This window comes from Arachis ipaensis, chromosome B2, assembly GCF_059453495.1.
Source record: "Arachis ipaensis isolate K30076 ecotype BB chromosome B2, ASM5945349v1, whole genome shotgun sequence".
In the NCBI taxonomy this organism is placed as follows: Eukaryota; Viridiplantae; Streptophyta; class Magnoliopsida; order Fabales; family Fabaceae; genus Arachis; species Arachis ipaensis.
The window spans coordinates 112487473-112507194 of NC_142437.1; the positions used below are offsets into that span (position 1 = coordinate 112487473).

General features: G+C 36.3%; 3 protein-coding genes and 1 pseudogene across 10 annotated transcripts; 3 read left to right on the plus strand and 1 right to left on the minus strand.

Moving 5' to 3' along the window:
• Window positions 1-3280: 3280 nt before the first annotated feature.
• Window positions 3281-7161, plus strand: LOC110269012 (uncharacterized; the record flags this gene model as incomplete). The annotated part of the gene is made up of 7 exons (XM_088506136.1): window positions 3281-3625; window positions 3997-4076; window positions 4424-4544; window positions 5405-5506; window positions 5589-5668; window positions 5989-6114; window positions 6315-7161. Coding segments are annotated over 6 exons (741 nt in total), but the record flags the coding sequence as incomplete, so codon positions are not given.
• Window positions 6464-6886, plus strand: LOC148575244 (uncharacterized). The gene has a single exon (XM_088506137.1). The coding sequence runs from the start codon at window positions 6464-6466 to the stop codon at window positions 6884-6886; it is 423 nt and encodes a 140-aa protein (XP_088362263.1).
• A 416-nt stretch (window positions 7162-7577) lies between the features above and the next one.
• LOC110270962 (formin-like protein 5) lies at window positions 7578-10411 on the minus strand. Of its 8 annotated transcripts, none has more exons than XM_088503811.1 (4): window positions 10097-10409; window positions 8973-9049; window positions 8289-8524; window positions 7578-8012 (listed from the first exon to the last, which is right to left on the minus strand). In XM_088503811.1, the coding sequence occupies exons 2-4, from the start codon at window positions 9022-9024 to the stop codon at window positions 7863-7865; spliced, it is 438 nt and encodes a 145-aa protein (XP_088359937.1). In that variant the 5' UTR covers window positions 9025-9049; window positions 10097-10409; the 3' UTR covers window positions 7578-7862. The 8 variants fall into 8 exon arrangements, 6 of the variants coding, with proteins under 6 accessions (XP_088359937.1, XP_088359936.1, XP_088359939.1 ...); XM_088503810.1 differs by having other exon boundaries at window positions 10113-10408; XM_088503813.1 differs by having other exon boundaries at window positions 7578-8155; window positions 10113-10408.
• Window positions 10412-15264: 4853 nt separating this feature from the next.
• LOC107628496 (autophagy-related protein 3-like) lies at window positions 15265-19596 on the plus strand (annotated as a pseudogene).
• Window positions 19597-19722: the final 126 nt, after the last annotated feature.

Genomic DNA, 19722 nt, shown 5'->3' on the forward strand with positions numbered 1-19722 from the left:
TTGGTGCTGTTTTAACTCAAGATGGTCATCCCATTACCTATTTTTCAAAAAAATTGTCCTCTCGAATGCAGAAACAATCTGCATATATTAGGGAGTTGCATGCAATTACAGAGGCATTATCTAAGTTTCGACATTACCTACTGGGCCACCGTTTCACTATCAAAACTGATCAACGTAGTCTAAAAGAGTTAATGGAGCAAACACTCCAAACCCCGGAGCAGCAAGCATGGCTTCCAAAATTTTTGGGGTATGACTTCACAATTCAGAATAAACCAGGGTGTGAAAATGTCGCTGCTGATTCTCTTTCTCGGTCATTCAACATGGCATGGTCAGAACCGGTTCATACTTGGCTAAATGATCTCCGCAAAGCACTTTATGAGGATGCAACGACCACCGAGTTGATGCAGAAATATGCGACACAGCCACACAAACAAGATCCAATTGTTGTAAGAAATGGACTGCTGTTTTGGAGAGAACGATTATATATTCTTACTCCTTTGGCTCCTCGAATTTTACATGAGTTTCATAACTCACCAACAGGTGGTCACTCTGGAATTGCTAAGACAACAAGTCGCATCACTTCTCACTTTTATTGGCTCCACATGCATAAAGATATTAAGGACTTTGTGCGACATTGCGTGATTTGTCAACAAGCAAAGAGCGAAAATACTCTTCCGGGTGGGCTATTGCAACCCCTGCCGATACCACAACAGGTTTGGGAGGATATTTCAATGGATTTTATTACAGCCCTTCCACCTTCCAATGGCTTTACTGTGATATTAGTTGTAGTTGATCGTTTGACAAAATATGCTCATTTTATGACGTTAAAGGCTGATTTCTCTAGTAAAAGTGTGGCTGATTGCTTTGTTGCTAATATTGTTAAATTACATGGTATGCCTAAGTCCATTGTTTCAGATCGAGACAAAGTATTCATTAGTGCCTTTTGGCAACAGCTATTCAAGTTGTAAGGTACTGTTCTGGCCATGAGTTCAACTTATCATCCTGCCACAGATGGCCAAAGTGAAGTGGTGAATAGATGTGTGGAAATGTATCTTTGGCTGTTTCTCTTTTGATCATCCTAAAACCTGGAGCAAACACTTGCCATGGGCTGAATTTTGGTATAACACCAATCATCATAGGAGCATTGGCATGTCACCTTTTAAGGCATTGTATGGTCGTGAACCACCGTGAGTTGCTCGGTATGAACGCTCACCTATTGATCCTCCACAGTTGCAGCAATTATTGTCTGAAAGAGACTCACTTTTGGATAGACTTAAGACTTCGTTGCAGAAATCACAGGCTTACATGAAGTCTCAGGCAGATAAAAGACGTCGAAATGTTAATTTCGAGCCCAGGGAGGAAGTGTTGGTTAAGTTGCAACCATATCGATAACACTCAACTGGATTGAGGAAGAACCAGAAATTAGGCCTCCGATATTTTGGTCTCTTTACAGTGCTTGAAAAGGTGGGACACGTTGCCTATAAGCTGGAATTACTTGAGCATTCGCGGATTCATCCTGTTTTTCATGTTTTGGTCCTCAAGAAGTTTCATGATGATTTAAACTGTCGATATCTGCCATTTCCTCAAGAAACTTTTGAAGCTGGTCCAATTTTGCATCCTCTAGAGGTATTGGCAAAACACACTATAATAAAGGGTTAGGAATCTATTCCTCAACTCTTGATCCAATGGCAAAATACCCATAGTTCAGAAGCTAATTGGGAAGATGCTTCATATATCAGGAATGCCTTTTTAACCTTCAACTTTGCAGACAAAGTCGATTTTTATGGGGAGGGTAATAATGTGCAAATGGGTCAAATACGGGTACAATTGGAAGATTATGATAATGAGAATAAAAATAATACTGTTAAAAAAAGTGAACACGTGACTAATGCTCCTGACCATGTGACTAGTGCCCCTGAAATTGTGACAACAAGAAAGAGCAAAATGAGCAAAAAAATACCTACAAAATTAAAGAATTACATCTTATAAAAAGGAAGAGAGTGTGCCACTTGCTTCCATGTGACTTCCATGGATTATTATTAAGCTTCCACCACAACAATTGTTATTACCATTTAATTTCTTCAAACACTTGTCCTCCATCAATGTAATGTAAGGAGATGGCGTTCACGTTGCAGAAATTACTATGCAAAAAATTTGCGTTAAACTTATATGACGCATTTTTAATATTCTAATTCTATTTTTTTAAATCCTAATTTTTAAAAAGTTGTTCAAAATTAGTTTATAGTAAAGTTTTTACTAATCATAATTTAATTTAGATCGGAATAAGCTAGGAATGGTATGTGGTCTCTTAAACATGTTTGGTTTTGTACTTGTATCTCTTTTGCTGAACAAAAGTATTAATGTTGTTGCAATCCCATGCTGATAGCAATATATGATTAATCTGGAAATAGATTTCCTCCATTTTTTTTACTGGACAGAATAAAGTGTGATCTCTCACCTTTAATTCTATAAGTGGAACTAGAAATTAATAAGAGAGAACAATAAATGGTGAAATCAAACACTGGACACTATTCAATTTTTTTTCCACCGGAGAGGATCCACTCTCGATTAATCTCTCCACTATTGCGGCAATATTAACCTTTTCTGGCTTTTCATTGTTTCATACCATTGTAATCAGCATTTCCTTGTCCCTTTTGCCACAAATATTCATGCGCATCCCCAGTTGTTATCTTCATGCTTATTATGGCCTCAAATTACCCTTCTTTATATATATGTATATTATATATGTTAGATTTTGCTCACGCAGTTTCAAGTTGAAGGTCTTCTTCCCTCTTTTCTCGGCCGAGGTGATAAATAATTGTAGTCTTGCAAAAGTGACAATTATAAGATCTGGACCACTAAATTGCAAATAAATAAAGTTTACTTATTCATCCCTATACTAAAAGGTGTTTGCTTTAGTACGATAATAAATACGTATAGAGATATTTAAAATATAGACAAATAATAATTAATCATATAGAATTTATTTTTCACATCAGCATTTATTTTTTTTTAAAAGATATATATTATATCACTATTTTTATTATAATATTTTTTTAATTAAATAAAAATTAAAAAATATTTTTTATTTAATTTTATAAAAAAATCTAAATATTCTTTTTTTATATTAGACAAAATATATTTTTTTAAATTAATTAAATTTTAAAATTAAACTAACTTATATTTATAAATTTAAATAATTTAAAAATAAAACAACATTGATTGATTATTCATGTACAATCAATAATATTTATACTCTTCCATAAATTTCTGATGATCATTTATACAAAAAAAAAGAGCACATCTAAAGAACAAAAAAAAATTCAGAAGAACTGTTCTAGTGTTCTTATCTTTTCTGAGTTTTTTTACATCTCTCTCAAAGAATGTTTCTCTCTCAATTGTCAGACTAAAACTCTCTCTTCTTTCTCACACTAGCCCACTACAGTCTCTTTCAGTCTCATTCGAATCTCGTCTCAGTCACACTCGCCGACGTCTCCACGTGTCGCGGCCTTCCCTGGGATCCTCGTCGCCGGCGACAGAAGCAACTCGTCGGGTCGTCGTCGCTCGTCGTCTTCTGCTTTCGCGACCTCGCCGTCGCCGAGTCGCCGTAGACCGTAGTCAGTTGGTGAGTCCCTGCATCGTCGCTTCCCCTATTCCATCTTTTCCAGATTTTCCTTCTCCTTGTATTTTGAGATGATGTTGAATTGCTAACCAATTAATTTACTTTGTTTCTGATCTAAATGTTGCTGTAAATCATTGTCGGTAAAATCATTGTAATAATTCTCTTAAAATTGTTCATTTTATAATAATTGATTCAAAGAAGTTGTACCAACTTGATCTTGAAGAAGAAACAAATTATCTTTTGGAAAAGAGGAAGAAGAAGAAGAAGCCCTTTCCCAGTGGAGCTTCCACGGCACCTGCCAAATTTTTTGATGCTTTCACAGAATTCAATTGCAATACCGTATCTAATGCGTTTGTTTGTTTGTTGTGTTTCAGGTATTTCTAGAAATTCTTTGCACAAGAGGCGCACCACTGGTGGAAAGAAGAAGGTTTGTAGTTTGGAGGAAGAAGAGAAAGTATGCTTTCACTCTCTTTTTCAATTCTCTGTTTTTCTTAATTTTTTTTCCGAAGTGCCTTAGTTTCTCTTAGTTTCAAAACCAAATCCTTCCGAATTTCAACCCTCGTCTGAATTTCAACCCAAATCCTCTGTCCATATCCAATACCAAGATGATGGCACAGAACTTTGTAGTTGATTTGAATAATCCCCTTGTTGATCGATGATTCTAATATTTACTTGGATCACTGATTTCATGTTATTGCTTTTGGATCATATTTACAGCTGTAGTAATTTTTGGAGACTGATTCTGAATATTTTTCCCAAATTGACGTTATTGCTTGAGATCTTATGTGTGTGGACATGCAGATGGCCTTCTATTTCCGTTGTGGTCAATGAGACTAAAGGCTATAACAAACTCTCTAACTTTCATTGGACCTGTTGGGTGAATTCTCAGTGTTTCTTTGAGTATTGCTTGAAGATAAGGAAGGTTGACAATGTCTGATTCTTCTGCTATCCTATTATTTCCAACCACAGTTTTAATCTCTTGTCTTGCCCTCTCCATCACTTGAGGATGATTTATCAACTCAGCTAGACCCCATTCTATAGTTAATGCTGAAGTGTCTGTTCCTGCTATAAATATGTCCTGCAATATTGATGAAAATGAAATTGTTAAGTTTAAAAATTAATGCTTCTAGATATATATATATATATATATATATATACGAATCTGAAACTTACCAAGATGAAGGCCTTGATGTTCTCTTTAGTCAAATGTATCTCAGAGTTATCATCTTCATGTATGTCCAATAATATATCAAGTAGGTCTTTGATTTCACCATCTTCTCCTTCCTTCTTCCTCTTCATCCTTTCCTCTTGATGTTCCTTGATCACTCTCTCCATCAAGGAATCAAACCTGTTCCGAATCTCCTCAACCCTTTTTCTGATACCTTGCAAGTCCCAGTTCTTGAGGAACCAAATGAAATCCGAAGCATTAAACTTCCCGGTAAGTTCTGCCGTGTCCTGCACCAGCTTCCGTACCTCCTCAGCCTCACCATCATTTTCCATATGGGTCTTGCTCATGATCATCCTCGAGATAACGTTATTCGAAAGCTTCAAGAGTTCTCCTCCAACATCAACAGCCTCACCAGCCATCCCTCTCTTAAGCAATAACCTCAAGAATCTCTCTGTCTCTTGCCTCCTCAATGGTAAAAGCTGGTTTAGCGTGTCGCCTCCGAGAAGTTCAGACATGCAAATCTTCTTCATGAATGGATGACTGTTGTTTTGTGGATAATGGTGCTTGTTCATGCTGTAAACTGCCAAGTGCTAACACATTCAAATTCTTTGCAGGTTAAACTTCTCTTGGGAATGCTTGTCACAAAGTGTGGACAGGGTGCTGTTAAAGATGTCATACCCGAAGAACATATGAAACTTCTTACCAACATACGCAAGGTAATTTGGACAAGCATTATAGTGTATTTTTTTCCTTCCTTTGGAAGAGTTTTTCTGAGATTTTCAATCAATTTCCTAACAGATCCAGGAACGGAAAGAGAGAAAATGGGGTGCTAAATCTGAGGAAACTAAATCACATTTCTCCAAAGCAACCAAGTCCGGGTAACGGTCAAAGTATTTGGTTGCATTATTAGGGACAGAGAAAATAGTTTCAGCACCAGAAATCTATGTTTGTGACTCTTGAATTTCTACCCAATTTCACATTTGATGTAGTATTGTTTTGCAAGTGTATATGATTGTTGCATATATGAAAGCAAAGTGAATGTTACTTTAGTGACTAGCTAGAAAAGCTACATCCAGTATGGTGCACCAAATGCCATTTTAAAACATGTTTGTGCATTAATATGGCATTGAAGCTGTGATTTTTGTTATTATGCACGATTCTTTTATGCACTGACAAATATATGTAAGCTTATTTTCAGGCAAAGTATGTAGAATCATACAAAAATCTTTTCAGATTTTGATGAAGAAAGTGGTGGGAGTGATGTGGACTATCTAAATGCCAAGACAATCTCTGGAAGGGGCAGATCCGAAGCAACTTCAGTGAGGTAAGATGTATCTTCTGACTTGCCCATTCTTATTACTGGCTGGATTCTTTTGCTGATTTTGTTATTATTTTTAATATGTAATGAGTAAATTGGCATAGATCAAACATTTTGTAAGAGATAACTTCAATACTGCAAAATGTACTTTGGTTTGTATTGGAACTTAAAAATGGAGTGTTCCCAATTGTTGGTTGTTTCTGTAGGTCCAACATCAGGCCAAAAAAGAATTTGTCTGAGCACTTGTCTGACGAATCAGATGATGAACCGCTTGATCTGCTTGATCGCAGGAAAACATGGTCTGCTCTGAGATCATCTGAGCATCTCAAGAAAATCAAGGTCCGAAGATGATGAGATGGAGCTAGATCCCCATGGACGTTTAATTATCCGCGAGGAAGGGAAACAGAGGAAGGAAAAGCCTGCCGAACCTGAGTACGATGCTAGGAGCAAGCCTTATAGTCACTTGTCTGGGAAGTCTGGGACTAAAGCCCAGAAGCGAAGGAAAACATCAGACTCCGGGTGGGCTTACACGGGGAAGGAATATGCTAGCAAGAAAGCCAGGGGAGATGTGAAGAGGAAAGACAAGCTCGAACCATACGCATACTGGCCACTTGATAGAAAAATGATGAGTCGCCGACCACAGCAGCGTGCTGCAGCGAGAAAGGGTATGTCAAGTGTTGTAAAGATGACCAAAAGGTATGAAGGTAAGAGCGCTTCTGGTGTGTTGTCCATGAAGAGCTTGAAACTAAAGAAGAAAGGCAGCAAAAAGAAAATGTGAATTGGGTCAATGTATATTGGTATATCATTGATGAAGTAGATAACCATTTGGCAGTTTCCTTTATTTATGAAATCGATTTTAGTGTTCTCTTTTGTTTTGTCCGCCGCCAAATGTGTACATCACAAAAATTGATTCTGCAGTAGGTCAGAGCCAGTTTGAGTAGGCTTCTTGTGTTTGTTCTCCAGCAAATGGAAAAACTTTCGGATGTACATTTACTCATACTCGATTTTGTTTTGCATTTACTGCAATTCGAAGAAAAAGTACCTTTGCATCAAGGATGGATTGCTTTTGGTTAATTACTCGCATTAAACATGAACAATATCTCGAGGTTTTTCTGATTCTGATGAGCAATTGTCAAGTTTTGAAACTGACCTTTAATAGAAAAGCGAGAAATAAATCTTAATTTGATGCTGCTAAGAAGAAACCAAAGAAATTGTATGATGGAAGATAATATTTAACATCAATTGGAATAAAAATTGAGATCTATTTTCAAGAAAACGTTATTTGTCTTTGATATTTAGAGCACAAGACAAAAGAATAAGAGTATTATTTTCCAATACGCGCCATGCTTGTCTGAACGATAATATAAATAATAATTAATAATAAAGACTAAAGAGGCATTTCCTGAGAGATTAAAATCATCCCCTTCTCCCTAAATGGTCTGGTTTAAGGGCAATATAACAAGGCAGCGAAAAAATAAATTGTAATTTGTTATTGCACAAACTATTTGGGTACATATGGAATAAATAAAACAGAAGAGCTTATACATACCGCTAAGTGGGTTTGTTTAAGAGTCACATCAAAGTGGGTCAAGTCCTACTCTATAAAGGCAATAGCAGCCATTCATGTTCTTCATCGGTGGATAGAACCAGCTCCACCATGTATCTCGGCCAGACAATCTAAACCACAAAACCATCTCTCAACAATGTCCTCAAGAGTTACTGCTCTCATCCACCTCTGCAAGTTCTTTAGTAATTCACCTTGAGAAGCTATCAACCTTCTTCAGGTTCTCCTCTCCATCCAGTAATGCATGCTTTGCAGTCAAGGAATAGCCAGCACTATCCTCCCGAGGAAGTTCACATTCAGTGTCGGATCTTGGTGCATGCTGAGATTGTGCATCTGTAGACTGCTTTGAGATCTTCTGTTACTTTTGCCAGCCTAAGATTGACAGAATGATATATCTTGATGATACAACACAACGACCTTAACAACTAAACCATGTCTCACTCGGTGGAGTTTGCTACATGAACTAAACAGCACCATAGTGTTCTACAATATAACAATGTATCATGTTTATTGGGGTGATATTCTCTCTCAAATCAGTTTATCATCTTATTTGGGATAATCAAACACTTCAAAACTACAAAATTTTAATGCCATGATCATGATTTAGATATTGTACCTCTAGAACTGCAAAAGACTCGATAGTAGAATTGAGCTCCTCTTTAAGTGTACTCATGAAAAGAAGTGCTTCCATTCGCTTAAAAGCAAATGGCATGTCAACCATTGCTTTCAAGAACTGATCAGCAGGGCCAAGTTGAGATAGCTCACCAGTAAAAAGTCTAAGCTTAAGTTGTTCATCAGTCGTCGGTGCCATCTTCAGCAAGGTTTGGAGGAACTCAGCAGGCAACTCATTTCCTAACAAACCAAAGACAAATTTCAAAGCTATTATACAAGTGGAAGCAGAGACAAGTGAACATTTCTATATGATAAACAGATTTCATCATGATTTACCAAGCAAGCTTCAAAAAGTGATCAATTAACTTGTTCAGAAAACAGTTGTCTGTACACTAACAAAGACTACCACAATCTATGCTCCTCCATACTCAACCATGATAGCATAAATCAAATAATTTCAGAACAATAATCAAACCTAACAACAGCACTACCACAATCCATGGTCCCCACGTGCAGCAAAATGGTGCTAGATTCAAATAATCAACATGATACTGGTTGTCTATAATGTTTTAGGGCAGCAGTGTGACCATGCAAAGTTTTGTGTAACTTGTGTTCCCTACAAAATCTAATATTACTATCACAATTATCAACAGTTTCTTACAAAAAATTGAAGGACCAAGAAAATCACCTTCATAAAGTGCATCACATACTTCTTCCATTGTCACGTTCAATGCTCGCATTACATATTTTTGTTATTCTTTATGTCTACAGTTTCCAAATGTGAGAGTAAGCCTTTTATGCTTAGCAATAAATTATGATGTCAAAATAAAATAGCTATATTGATATTCCTATTCCTTCATGAACATTCAGACACCTGATTTAAAGGATCTTATAAAATAAGTTAAAAGCTTCACCCTTTAACCTTTTATGTCAAAGAAAAGTTAGTTACCTTTTTTAAATTCCAAAAGTATAGGAGTCTCAATGTGGAAAAGACACTGATAATGAGTCACACTAATTTATGCCAAACACAATAGAATTGCTAAAATGAGAACATAGACAATAATTAACAACTGATAAATGCTAAAAAAGAAACAAGTTAACTGCACGGCACCCAAATTGCTTAATTCAGCCAATAAACTTGAAAACTATCTCTTCTTACCTTCAAATCAAGGCTTCAAACCTTCACTATCGAAATTGAAGGTAATAGAATATAATCAAAATTGAACGACATTTTCAGCTTCAAAATCATAGAATCAAAATCTCAAACATGTAATCTACATAAACCAGGCACGACAAAGGAACAAAAAAAAACAATCACATTTGGAATCAGAACAAATCACACACACCTGAATCCCAATTGAGTTTGAATCATAAACCAAAGATCCGAATGACTGGGATTTCTTCAATCCCAACCCAGCTACGTGCATGTTCCATTGTGTGGTCTGAGAGTTCAATCCCAAACGTGAAAAAGAGAGACACTTGGGACAAGGGATGGTGAAAGATGCCATTTTGAACAAACCCCACAAATCAAAAACCGATTTTTTTTAGCTGCTGAGCTCAAATGACAGTGTGATCTAGCGAAGTGGGAGAGCGAGAATATAAGGATTCTTTGTGGCGATGAGGTCGAAGAAGGAATGGAGAATGGTGTGCGAGGAAATGGAGAAAAGCTTGCAATGAATGATGGAAACTACGAAGGAGGAACACTGGTTTTAACAGTGTGTGGCTTTGGTTTCGATGATTCCAATGGAAAGGGGAGAAAACATCAGCGTCACGGTTTCAAGTTTCAACTAGCTTGGAACAATAAAATCCTACCTTTGTTAGAACTCACCAAATCATGAAACAGCTTCTGATTGCGCGAAGGAGGCTGACGGCGAGACTCGAAGCAAGAAGACGACGAGTCCCAAGACCTGCTGCTTCTGCCGCCGGCGACGAAGAGCGCAACGAAGGCGCCCGACTATGTGCAAGACGATGACGAGACAGAGAGCAACGGCGACGCCACGGTGAGAAAGATGAGAGAGCCCGAGCTCCAGGGGGAGAGAGAGATACGAACAGGAGGGAGGAACTTGAGAAGATGAAGTGGGTTTCTGTCTTTCTGAAACCAGATTTCAGAAGGAATTTTTTATTTTTTTTTTTGTTTTTTAGATATATTTTTGTTTTGTTATTTAAATTATTTGAAAATATAAATTTTTTTTTTTTAATCAAAGATAGGAGAAAATATAAATTATTCGAACCCGCAACCTCTTAATTGAGTATGGGGAGATTATGCCATTTGAGCTATTACTCATTGGCTTGAAAATATAAAATTAGGATGAGTTAAATTTTAAAATTTGATTAATTTAAAAGAATATTTTTATCTAATCGAATAAAGAGAAAATGTTTAAGATTTTTATTAAAATTAAATAAAATAAATATTTTTTTTATTTAATTAAAAGGGTGTTATAATAAAAGTGCTGATATTAATATATATTTTAAAAAATAAATAAATATTAATGTAAAAAATAAATTTTACATAGCTAATTATTATTTGTCTATATTTTAAATGTATCAGTACAATACTATCATAATTTGTCGTTGTAGGAAAAATAGGCTCAATAACTTTAATAATAATTACCATACTTTTATAAATAGTGATAAATGACAGTGACAATGAAAAATAAAAATGTGAATTAATGTATTAATTAAGTTCTTTCAATTTTTTTAATTCATAATATTTGTGTCAATTTTAATTAATGTTAAAATATTTTATTACACTATTTAATCAAGATTAAACCATAAATAGAATTGGATGCAAATGCAATACTGACTTAAAATGATAAGTATAATTTTGTCAAATCTTAAATATAACTTATGCTATTTATATTCCAAAAAAAATATTATTAACAGATATTCTAAAAATACTTGATAAAGTTTTAACATATATATAATATATTTATACAAAAAAATCTATTATATTATTTACAGGCATGTGCTAACAAAATTTCTTAAAAAAAAATCTCAAAACAAGGAACAAAAATTAAATTGAGTTACATGCTTTATTTAAAGGATTTGTTTTTGAATTTTGAGTTTTCGTTGTTGAATACTTGATGAGAATTCTTTATTAAAATATTTTAAGCCCTAATGTTAAGGTGATAATTTACACATAATAATATGAATACAACATGTGAAAACGTGTGATTTGGGTTTCTTTTAAAAAGTAAAATGATCACTGCAATTTACCCGTAATCTTTTAAAAAAAAGCTGACTCTCGGTTGAAAAAAACTCACTCTCGCTTTGTTTACTAATAAAGTAATAATTTAGAAAAAAAAAATATGAAGAACAAGGGTGAGAGCGACTATGGTGAGAGAGCGAGAGGAGTGGAAAACACCGGGAGGGGGTAGAACTAGACAATTTAGTAGAGATCCGAGGGTTTGAAATCGAGAAGAGTATTGTCGTTTGAAAAAGGAATCATTCTCTATTTTTGTAGATCATCTTCCTGAAGATATATCAAAGAGGGAGTTATACCACTTGTTCAACTGGACTAGACGTATAAATGACATCTATCTCTCACGAAAACAAAAAATGGAAATACATACGTTTTTGCGTTCGTTCGGTCTACAACGAAGGGTGGCGATATGAAGGCTATTGCGGAGATGAATAGAATGAGATTACGAGAGAAGGTTGTTTCAGTAGGAGAAGTTAGGTATCAACGTACGAATGAAGTAAAGAGCAGGAAGAGAGATCATGAGGCGGGTGACGCTCAGAATATTGTTAAGCTTCAACCTCAACAAGAGGAAAGCCGAAGGGTTCCAGAGAAAAATGTGAAAGAGAAGAGGGACAATGGAAAAAAAGAAGATCCACATGGTAATGGGTGGACGAAGAAGAGGAAAATTTCGGTGGCAAAAGTGAATCCAGACTGGTTACAGAGGAGTCTAATAGCGGACGACAAAGGCTATTGAATTTACTTCTTTAAAGTGCATGATTGCGAAGAATTTGCCTCAAGTTGTGCAAGTGCGAGAACTAGGAGCGTACAAAGCACTCCTGACTTTTGATAGTGTCTTGAATGCAAAAGAAGCTTACACGTTCAAAATGAACAACCTGTTGCAATTTTTTCAAAGTGTATGGAGATGGGATGAGGAGGAGCGCAGTGAAACTCGAAGGCTATGGTTAGAGTGCTTTGGTGTTCCTTTGCAAATGTGGTCAGCAGAAACATTCAAGATAATAGGAAGCTAATGGAGATAAGTTGTCGGGTGTGACAAAGCCACGGAATCATACCTCTCATTCAGCATGAAACGGGTGCAACTTGATACCTGTATCATGGACATCATCAACGAGTGGATTCACGTCACAATTGGGACTAGCGGATTTGATGTCCTGGTTAAAGAGGTTGATCATGAGAGTTATGAAATGGAGTGCAAGCTTGCAGAGGTGGTTGAAAGCAATTCAAGCGCCATAGTACCGGTGGAAAGCAGAGATCCAGTGGTTGAGTTGGTGATGGCGGTGCCAAGAGAGGAAGAAACGGAGAAAGACAGAGTAGTAATTCCAGAGAATATTTTGAATGAATGGAGTAATTGCAATTCAATTTAAATTCGTGCAGCAAGAGACACTGATGATTCTAATTTAGAGAAAAGTGATGATTTTATGGGATATAATGATTTGATTATTAATGATGCTAAATCAGAAAAAATAATTAGTTGTGATTATGAGAACGGTAGGTTGAAGAAAAGGCATTTTTGGAGGAAAAAAGAAACCCAAAACATGCTTCTTAGAAGGCCCAATAATGATTTTTGTAATACTTGTGCCAAAGGAGAGAGCTTGGGCCTCATTTCCTTACTTGGAAGCCCAGCTCACGATGATGCTGCTAGAGGAGGTGGGCTCGTGAGTTCGGGTCAGGCAAGGGTGGACCGTGTTGTAGCCGCTCCAAATCATGTGTCATGCGCTGCGGTTCAACAACACTTTGAAGGGGAGATCTCTCTTCTGGACGGTGCACCTGATTCACGCAGCATGGGAAAGCTGAAGGCAGAGCTCCAAGCCGGCGAGCAGCGACGGGTTAGTGAAGGTGAGGATGCCGTCGGGCCTACAGCGGTGAATGCTTCTCGCGAGTGACAACCGTTGGGACGCCCCCTATGGAACCAGTATCATCGCCTGGGTACCGCTCATCGCTGGCAATGACGGGGCTACGCTCTTCAATGGATGGTGGGCTTGACGAGGAAGCGGCGTTGAGGTGTTTCGTGCGTGGAAAAAGTGTCGCGAGCTCCCAAGATGGTCTGATTAGAGGTGGAGAAGACGCACTTGGAGGCTGCCCGATCTTGAATGATGCAGGGATTGATGGAGGCAAAATCGGGACTGGGATTGTGGTGGACATTGGCGTTGGAATGCCGGGAAACAATGATGGAAACGCGTTGGAACGGGAGGAACAGATGCTGGAAAAAGGAGGACTTGGGAGTTGGCTATTGAATCAGGAGCCGTGCAGTACAACGATGAATATGATATCATGGCAATTCTTCAAGAACAGAATGAAACATTAGCTCAAAAGGGGAGATTAACGAAGAAGAAAGTAAAGGCACGAAGATGCAGACCCAAGAATCTCATAAAGGTGTGTAAAACAGTATTAAAATGATTTTTAGCTCTTAGAATATTAGGGGGTTACGGGGTGTTAAAAATTAAGTATGGTGAAAGAATTAAAAAAGAAGCAAAAAGTGAATATGCTAGGTTTGGTTGAAACTAAGATGAAGTTGTAACTAAGTTTGATATAGTACGTATTTGGGAGAGTGATACTGGGGGGGTGGGAGTGAGTAAGGTCGGAAGGCACATCTGGGAGTCTGTTATTAATGTAGGATGACATCATGTTTAAAATGAATTAGTGTTACAAAAGGGAGAGATAGTTATGTGTTGAAGGAGTGCTTTTAAAAAATGAGTTCAATTGTGCGTTTTGTTTAGTATATGGTACTCTTATTAGGATTGAGAAACTGGCTGTGTGGGATGAACTGAGCTTTATAGCTGGGTTATGTCAAGGTCTGATGTACTTCATGGGAGACTTTAATGAGGTTATACAAGTTGAAGAGAGGAAAGGTCAGGACAGGTTAACAGCGTCGACAGAACAGTTCAAGGATTGGATTCAAGATATGCAGTTAGTGGACTTACCGTCGAACGATCGAAAATATACATGATTTAGAGGCCGCTCCTGCAGTTGTATTGATAGAGTGGTCTATTGAGTGTAGATTGGCTTGAGAAGTTTCCGAAAACTCGATTAAAAGGTGGAATGAGAGGTTTGTCAGATCACTGCCTGATTATAGTTGAGGACTCAAAATTCAGCGGTGGTGTGAATGGCTATCCGACTTTGGGAGGCTGTGGTCTATTCCGAGTTCACTGAAATAATATTTCTAGAGCTGGACAGGAGTCATCAGGAGGAAGGAGGAGCGAAACAAGTGGCTCATATGTTTCTTTGCAGTTATTTGAAATGTTTAGCTAGAGAAGAATGGGCAGATCTTTAATAACAAGGAAGCCGGAGTGGAAGAGGTGTTTCACAAAATCTTGACCAGTTACAGAGAATAGTGTAGTTTGGATCTCTATTGTTATTGATGGCAATGCCAGAGATAACACTAGAGATTGTTTTCAGATTTTTTCGTTGGATATTAGTGTTTTAAACTCTGTTTGAGACTTTGTCGCTCCACTTTATTGTGTTGAGCTCGCTAATTATAAAAAAAGAAAAAAATATATGAAAACATTGATGTAGAGAAAGGAACAATTAATTATTTATTTTAGTTTAAAAATGTGAAAAACTAGCAAGTAATACAAATCCACAAACCCCAATAGTTATTGTTTTTATTGACAAGGTGACCATGTTTACAAGCAAAAAACGAAAAAGGAAAAAAAAAGAAAAAAACTGAGAAAGGAAGTCCAAAACTTTTTCTCTCATTCGTATAATCCAATTTCTCTTCCTCCTTTGCAGTCTACAATCTGAGTCTGCATTTCTGCATTCAACTTCTTCAAAAGAGAAGAGGATGCTTCTGTCTCAGAAGATTCACGAAGCTTTCAAGGGCACAGTTGAGAGGATCACGAGCGCTCGAACCGTCTCAGCCTTCAAATAGAAAGGAGTTCTCAGTGTCTCTGACTTCGTCACCGCCGGCGACAATCTCGTTGCCAAATGCCCCACTTGGTTCTGGTAAATTTTTCCCCTTTCTTTTTTTTTTTCATCCCAAAGATTTCATCTTTCTTAATTAGGGTCCCTGTTACACGATATTTCCGTTCCTCTAATGGCTATTCGTTATTTCCATATATATATATATATATATATATATATATATATTTTCAATCTGCTTTCAAGCCTCAAAATTTTACCTCTCAGAAGGGTTTTGATCATGTTATATAGCTTTGGTCCTTGTAAAAAAGGGTTTGGGGTCATATGGGACTTTCCGGGATACGTATATTAACTAATAGCAAGCATTCGAAATTTTCATTCATTTGTGTTATGACAATTGCTAAAGCTCAAAATTAAGAGGTCTTTCTTTTTGTGTCCTCATTAATTGTTAATGTTCTGTTTTTCCATTGCATAATTGGGAATCAGGTGAGCCAAGCAAAAGGAAGCCATATTTGCCAGCGGATAAACAATTCTTAATTACTAGGAATGGTAAGAGTCGAGCTTGGGATGTATTTGTATGTCATACATCTTCTTTGTTCTTGTTATCTTCAGTCTAGTTTGAACTGTATTATGTTGCTCTTTCTGTCCTTAAAGCTAGAAAGTTATGATACCTGTATTTTCCTGAGGTTTCTCCTGAATTTGTTATCAATGGCTGTCCTCATTAATGCTGGTTTATGAAGTTGCTTAACACTTGATAGTGCCGTATTTGCGGAGAGCTACATTTGTTGAAGAAGAATATGAAGCGGCTGGAGGAGAAGTTCTACTTGATAATGAAGAAAATGATGGATGGCTAGCAACTCGTGAATAACCTAAAGGTATGTATGTTGTTGGAGGCATTATTCTAGGGTTGTGTTACATTGCCTTACACAAGCTTGGGGTTAGGTTAGTCCACTACTTAAAATAACCCCCACAATCTTAGTGCAATAATGGTTTTGTAGTATTGGCTTTTTACAAATATAGGCTTTTCCAAAGTTAGTTAGTATTATGTTCATTAAATGCAAGAGGTGAGGCAACAACATCGTAGATCGGTGTCAACGTCAGACTCTCATGTCGAGCTTCTGGGCGTGCCACAACCCCCATCTAATCATAAACTTCCACTTTTCTTTTCCTAAAACAAACTCTTACCAATTTTTTCCACCCTCGTCATCTATGTTTCGATCTGTGCTCATTGTTGAGACCAGATGTCGTTTCTGTGTTTCGTTGAATTCCCTAATTCTACTACTCCTTTTGACGAAAAAGAGAATGAATGATCAAGTTGCTCCATTGACATACTCACATAAGCATATTGGGTTGGCCAATCAATTCCTTTAATAATTCGTTTTCTACCTTGGAACTGCTCCCCTGCCCCCCACCCTCCACCCACCAGAACCACAATAAAAAAAAAACCCTTGACGGGCTTTCCATACTTGAATTAAGTTCTTTCCACTTGTGAGTGGCATACTAGCAAATGTTATGGTAGACAAGTAACCTTTTTTCCCTTGAATCCAGTGTGGCTAGCTCACCTCCAGTCTACAAAGACCTAAGGATTTATCTGCAAAATATTGAAATCTCCAAAATTTCAAATAAATTTTCAAGCTAATAACCAGAATTGAAATAATTATCATTGAAATTGAAATAAAATCCGTCCTATGGTTGTGAGCATGAGTTATGCATGTGTTTATAATACTTTTTTATACACGACTAGCATAACTCCCAAACTTGTGGGAGTAACAAAACAAGAGCTTCTATTCTATATCAATATATTGTGATTTGGTTCTAATCCCATTCCCTAATGCTCATACCTTACACCTTTATTACTTTTTATTTCTTTCTTTCAAGAAACCAAATCCGACGAGAAAGAGGATTTACCTTCTATGGAAAGCCTAGAAATCAGCAAAAAGGAACCTATTAAGCAAATTTCATTCTACATGGGAGGTGATGAGGAAGACGATATTCCGGATATGGTTGAGTTTGAAGAAACTGATAACATTGTTACAGATCCTGTAAGTTGGGTATCACTTTCTAGGAAAGCTAGATTGTTGTTTCTTAACTGTTATATAATTGTATTTGGACTAAAAAGTGAAATTTTATTGAATCACATGAAAGAGAACAAAATATGTATCGACTGTCATATGCAGATGTATTCTCATACTATGCTTGTTGTAAGAGTCTTTTCAGGTTGGTCTATCCTTGCAATATTTGTTGGAATTAAAATGATAGGTAGGATGTAGGCAATTACAACCTGAATGTGAGCTCTAACTCAATTTTTTATTTTAATACTTTTTATTTTTTATTTGCATAATTTGCAATAGTAATATATTATTTCAAATAATTCTCCACTAGTTTACTTATTTTTTTTATTAACTATATACTTTCGTTGTTTACTTGTTTAATACTGATTTAAGAAATGTGATTTTGTCATTGTTTACTCTTCAGTCTACATATCTAGTGGCTCATGAATCTGATGATGATAATATTCTACGAACCCGAACTTACGACGTCAGTATCACGTAAGATGAGTTTCAAACTTACAGTGTAACTTTTCTTGATTGCCATTTTGTTCCTGAACAAACTGCTACTTGTAATATCAGAGAAGACTGGGTATCTTTTCCTGACATATCACACAAGTGCTAAGATTTTTCTGAACAAACTGTTGGAGGATATTTATTCCTGACATATTTGTACTTCTCCTATTTTCTTTGTTGTATATTGTTCTTTCTGTCAGATAGAAAGGACAACCTATTTTGTATTTGAAACAAACAGTCTTTAGACAATAATTTGAATAGTTCTATTTGACTTGTTTGCAGGTATGATAAATATTATCAAACACCTCGAGTATAGCTTACCGGGTATGATGAGGTTTGTTTTCCACAAGATCTTCTTTTAACTATATATATTCATTCACTTTTGTCGATCTATAAGCCTACGATGAACCTACCAGGACAACTACTGTTTGCTTATTTTAAGTAGTGGATATAAATGATTTGAATATCCCGAACTGGGGGCTCAGGGGGTGGGTTGATAACAGTTCCTTAATCTTTTTTTTATTTTTATACCTTGGAAACTTAGTTCACTGGTTTATGATCCCATATTTCCATCTTGCAGTCAATGATGATTTTACAACAAGAACTTGTCGTTGAAGATGTTAGTCAGGACCATGCTCGCAAAACGGTGAGATATGACATGAATTGTTTATGTGAAGGATATTTTATCAAAATTCAATACGATGTTTATTTTTGGATGAATCATTTTGAGGTATAGATCATAATTACATGCTTAAAGGCTAAAACTATTAAGCTTAATACTTCCTATGTTTTTAACCCCTCTATTTATCAATTTATAAACTTATGTTAATACGTTATTATTCTAAAATGAAATATATACAGGTAACAATTGAGGACCACCCTCACTTGCCTTGTAAGCATGCATCTATTCATCCATGTCGACATGGAGCAATGATGAAGAAAATCATTGTTGTTTTGATGTCACGTGGGGTTGAGCCAAAAGTTGACAAGTAAGCCCTTTCTGTCCAAGATATTATTGCTTTCATAGAAACGTAATTAAAATCTTTCCCATGGTGATATAAACTGGATTTTTCTTTTAATAAATCTAAAGCAACATTGTCTGTAATTGTTTACAACATCCATACAAATATTGTTTTCTCATTAGCTTCACAATTTTTTATTTATTGCTTATGTAATTACTGGCTTTCAGATGGTGGAATATTTGATTATGGAATCTGCCTAAAGATTGTTTGTAGCATATAGTCAAGCATGCATCTGTTTTTTGTTCAACAGTCATTCACCCCTTTCCTAGTTTCTGTGGTTAATTATATTATGTTCCTCGAGATAGGGGCAATTTTATATGCTTGAGATGCCATATTGAATTCCAACATGTATGCTTATGCCTGTTAATTTTACTTCAACCGCTCCGTACGACTTGAATTCCCATATATAATGACTTGTTTTTATTCAAATTCGTGAGTTATGTAAGCTTTCAACTAGAACTTGATATGGTACTTCTAGATATGGTCCCTCTTAGCAATGCCTGACTTAGTATAATCACATTTTATTCCTTGGAGTGGCATAACTAAATATAAGTAATGTATTTGTGTAGGTACATGTTCTTATTCTTGAAGTTTATGGCATCTGTAATTCCAACTATTGAGTATGATTACACAATGGACTTTGATCTTGGTAGCTCCAGGAACAACTGACTAAGGTAACTGATTTTTTTTTTATTTTTCTTAGTATCATAACATGAATTTTTTTCTTTCATTCTTATATTTTTTTTAGATGGAAGCAGCATATTCAAGTATAACTGGGGAATATACTCCATTGTT

Bases quoted from the DNA above. Each gene is read 5' to 3' on its own strand.
- LOC110270962 (XM_088503811.1), bottom strand. From the start codon at position 9,024: ATGCGAGCATTGAACGTGACAATGGAAGAAGTATGTGATGCACTTTAT. The intron at 8,525-8,972 runs GTGATTTTCTTG...TTGGTTTGTTAG, and splicing joins ATGTGATGCACTTTATGAAG to GAAATGAGTTGCCTGCTGAG. The intron at 8,013-8,288 runs GTACAATATCTA...ATCTCAAAGCAG, and splicing joins AGTCTTTTGCAGTTCTAGAG to TCTACAGATGCACAATCTCA.
- LOC148575244 (XM_088506137.1), top strand. From the start codon at position 6,464: ATGGAGCTAGATCCCCATGGACGTTTAATTATCCGCGAGGAAGGGAAA.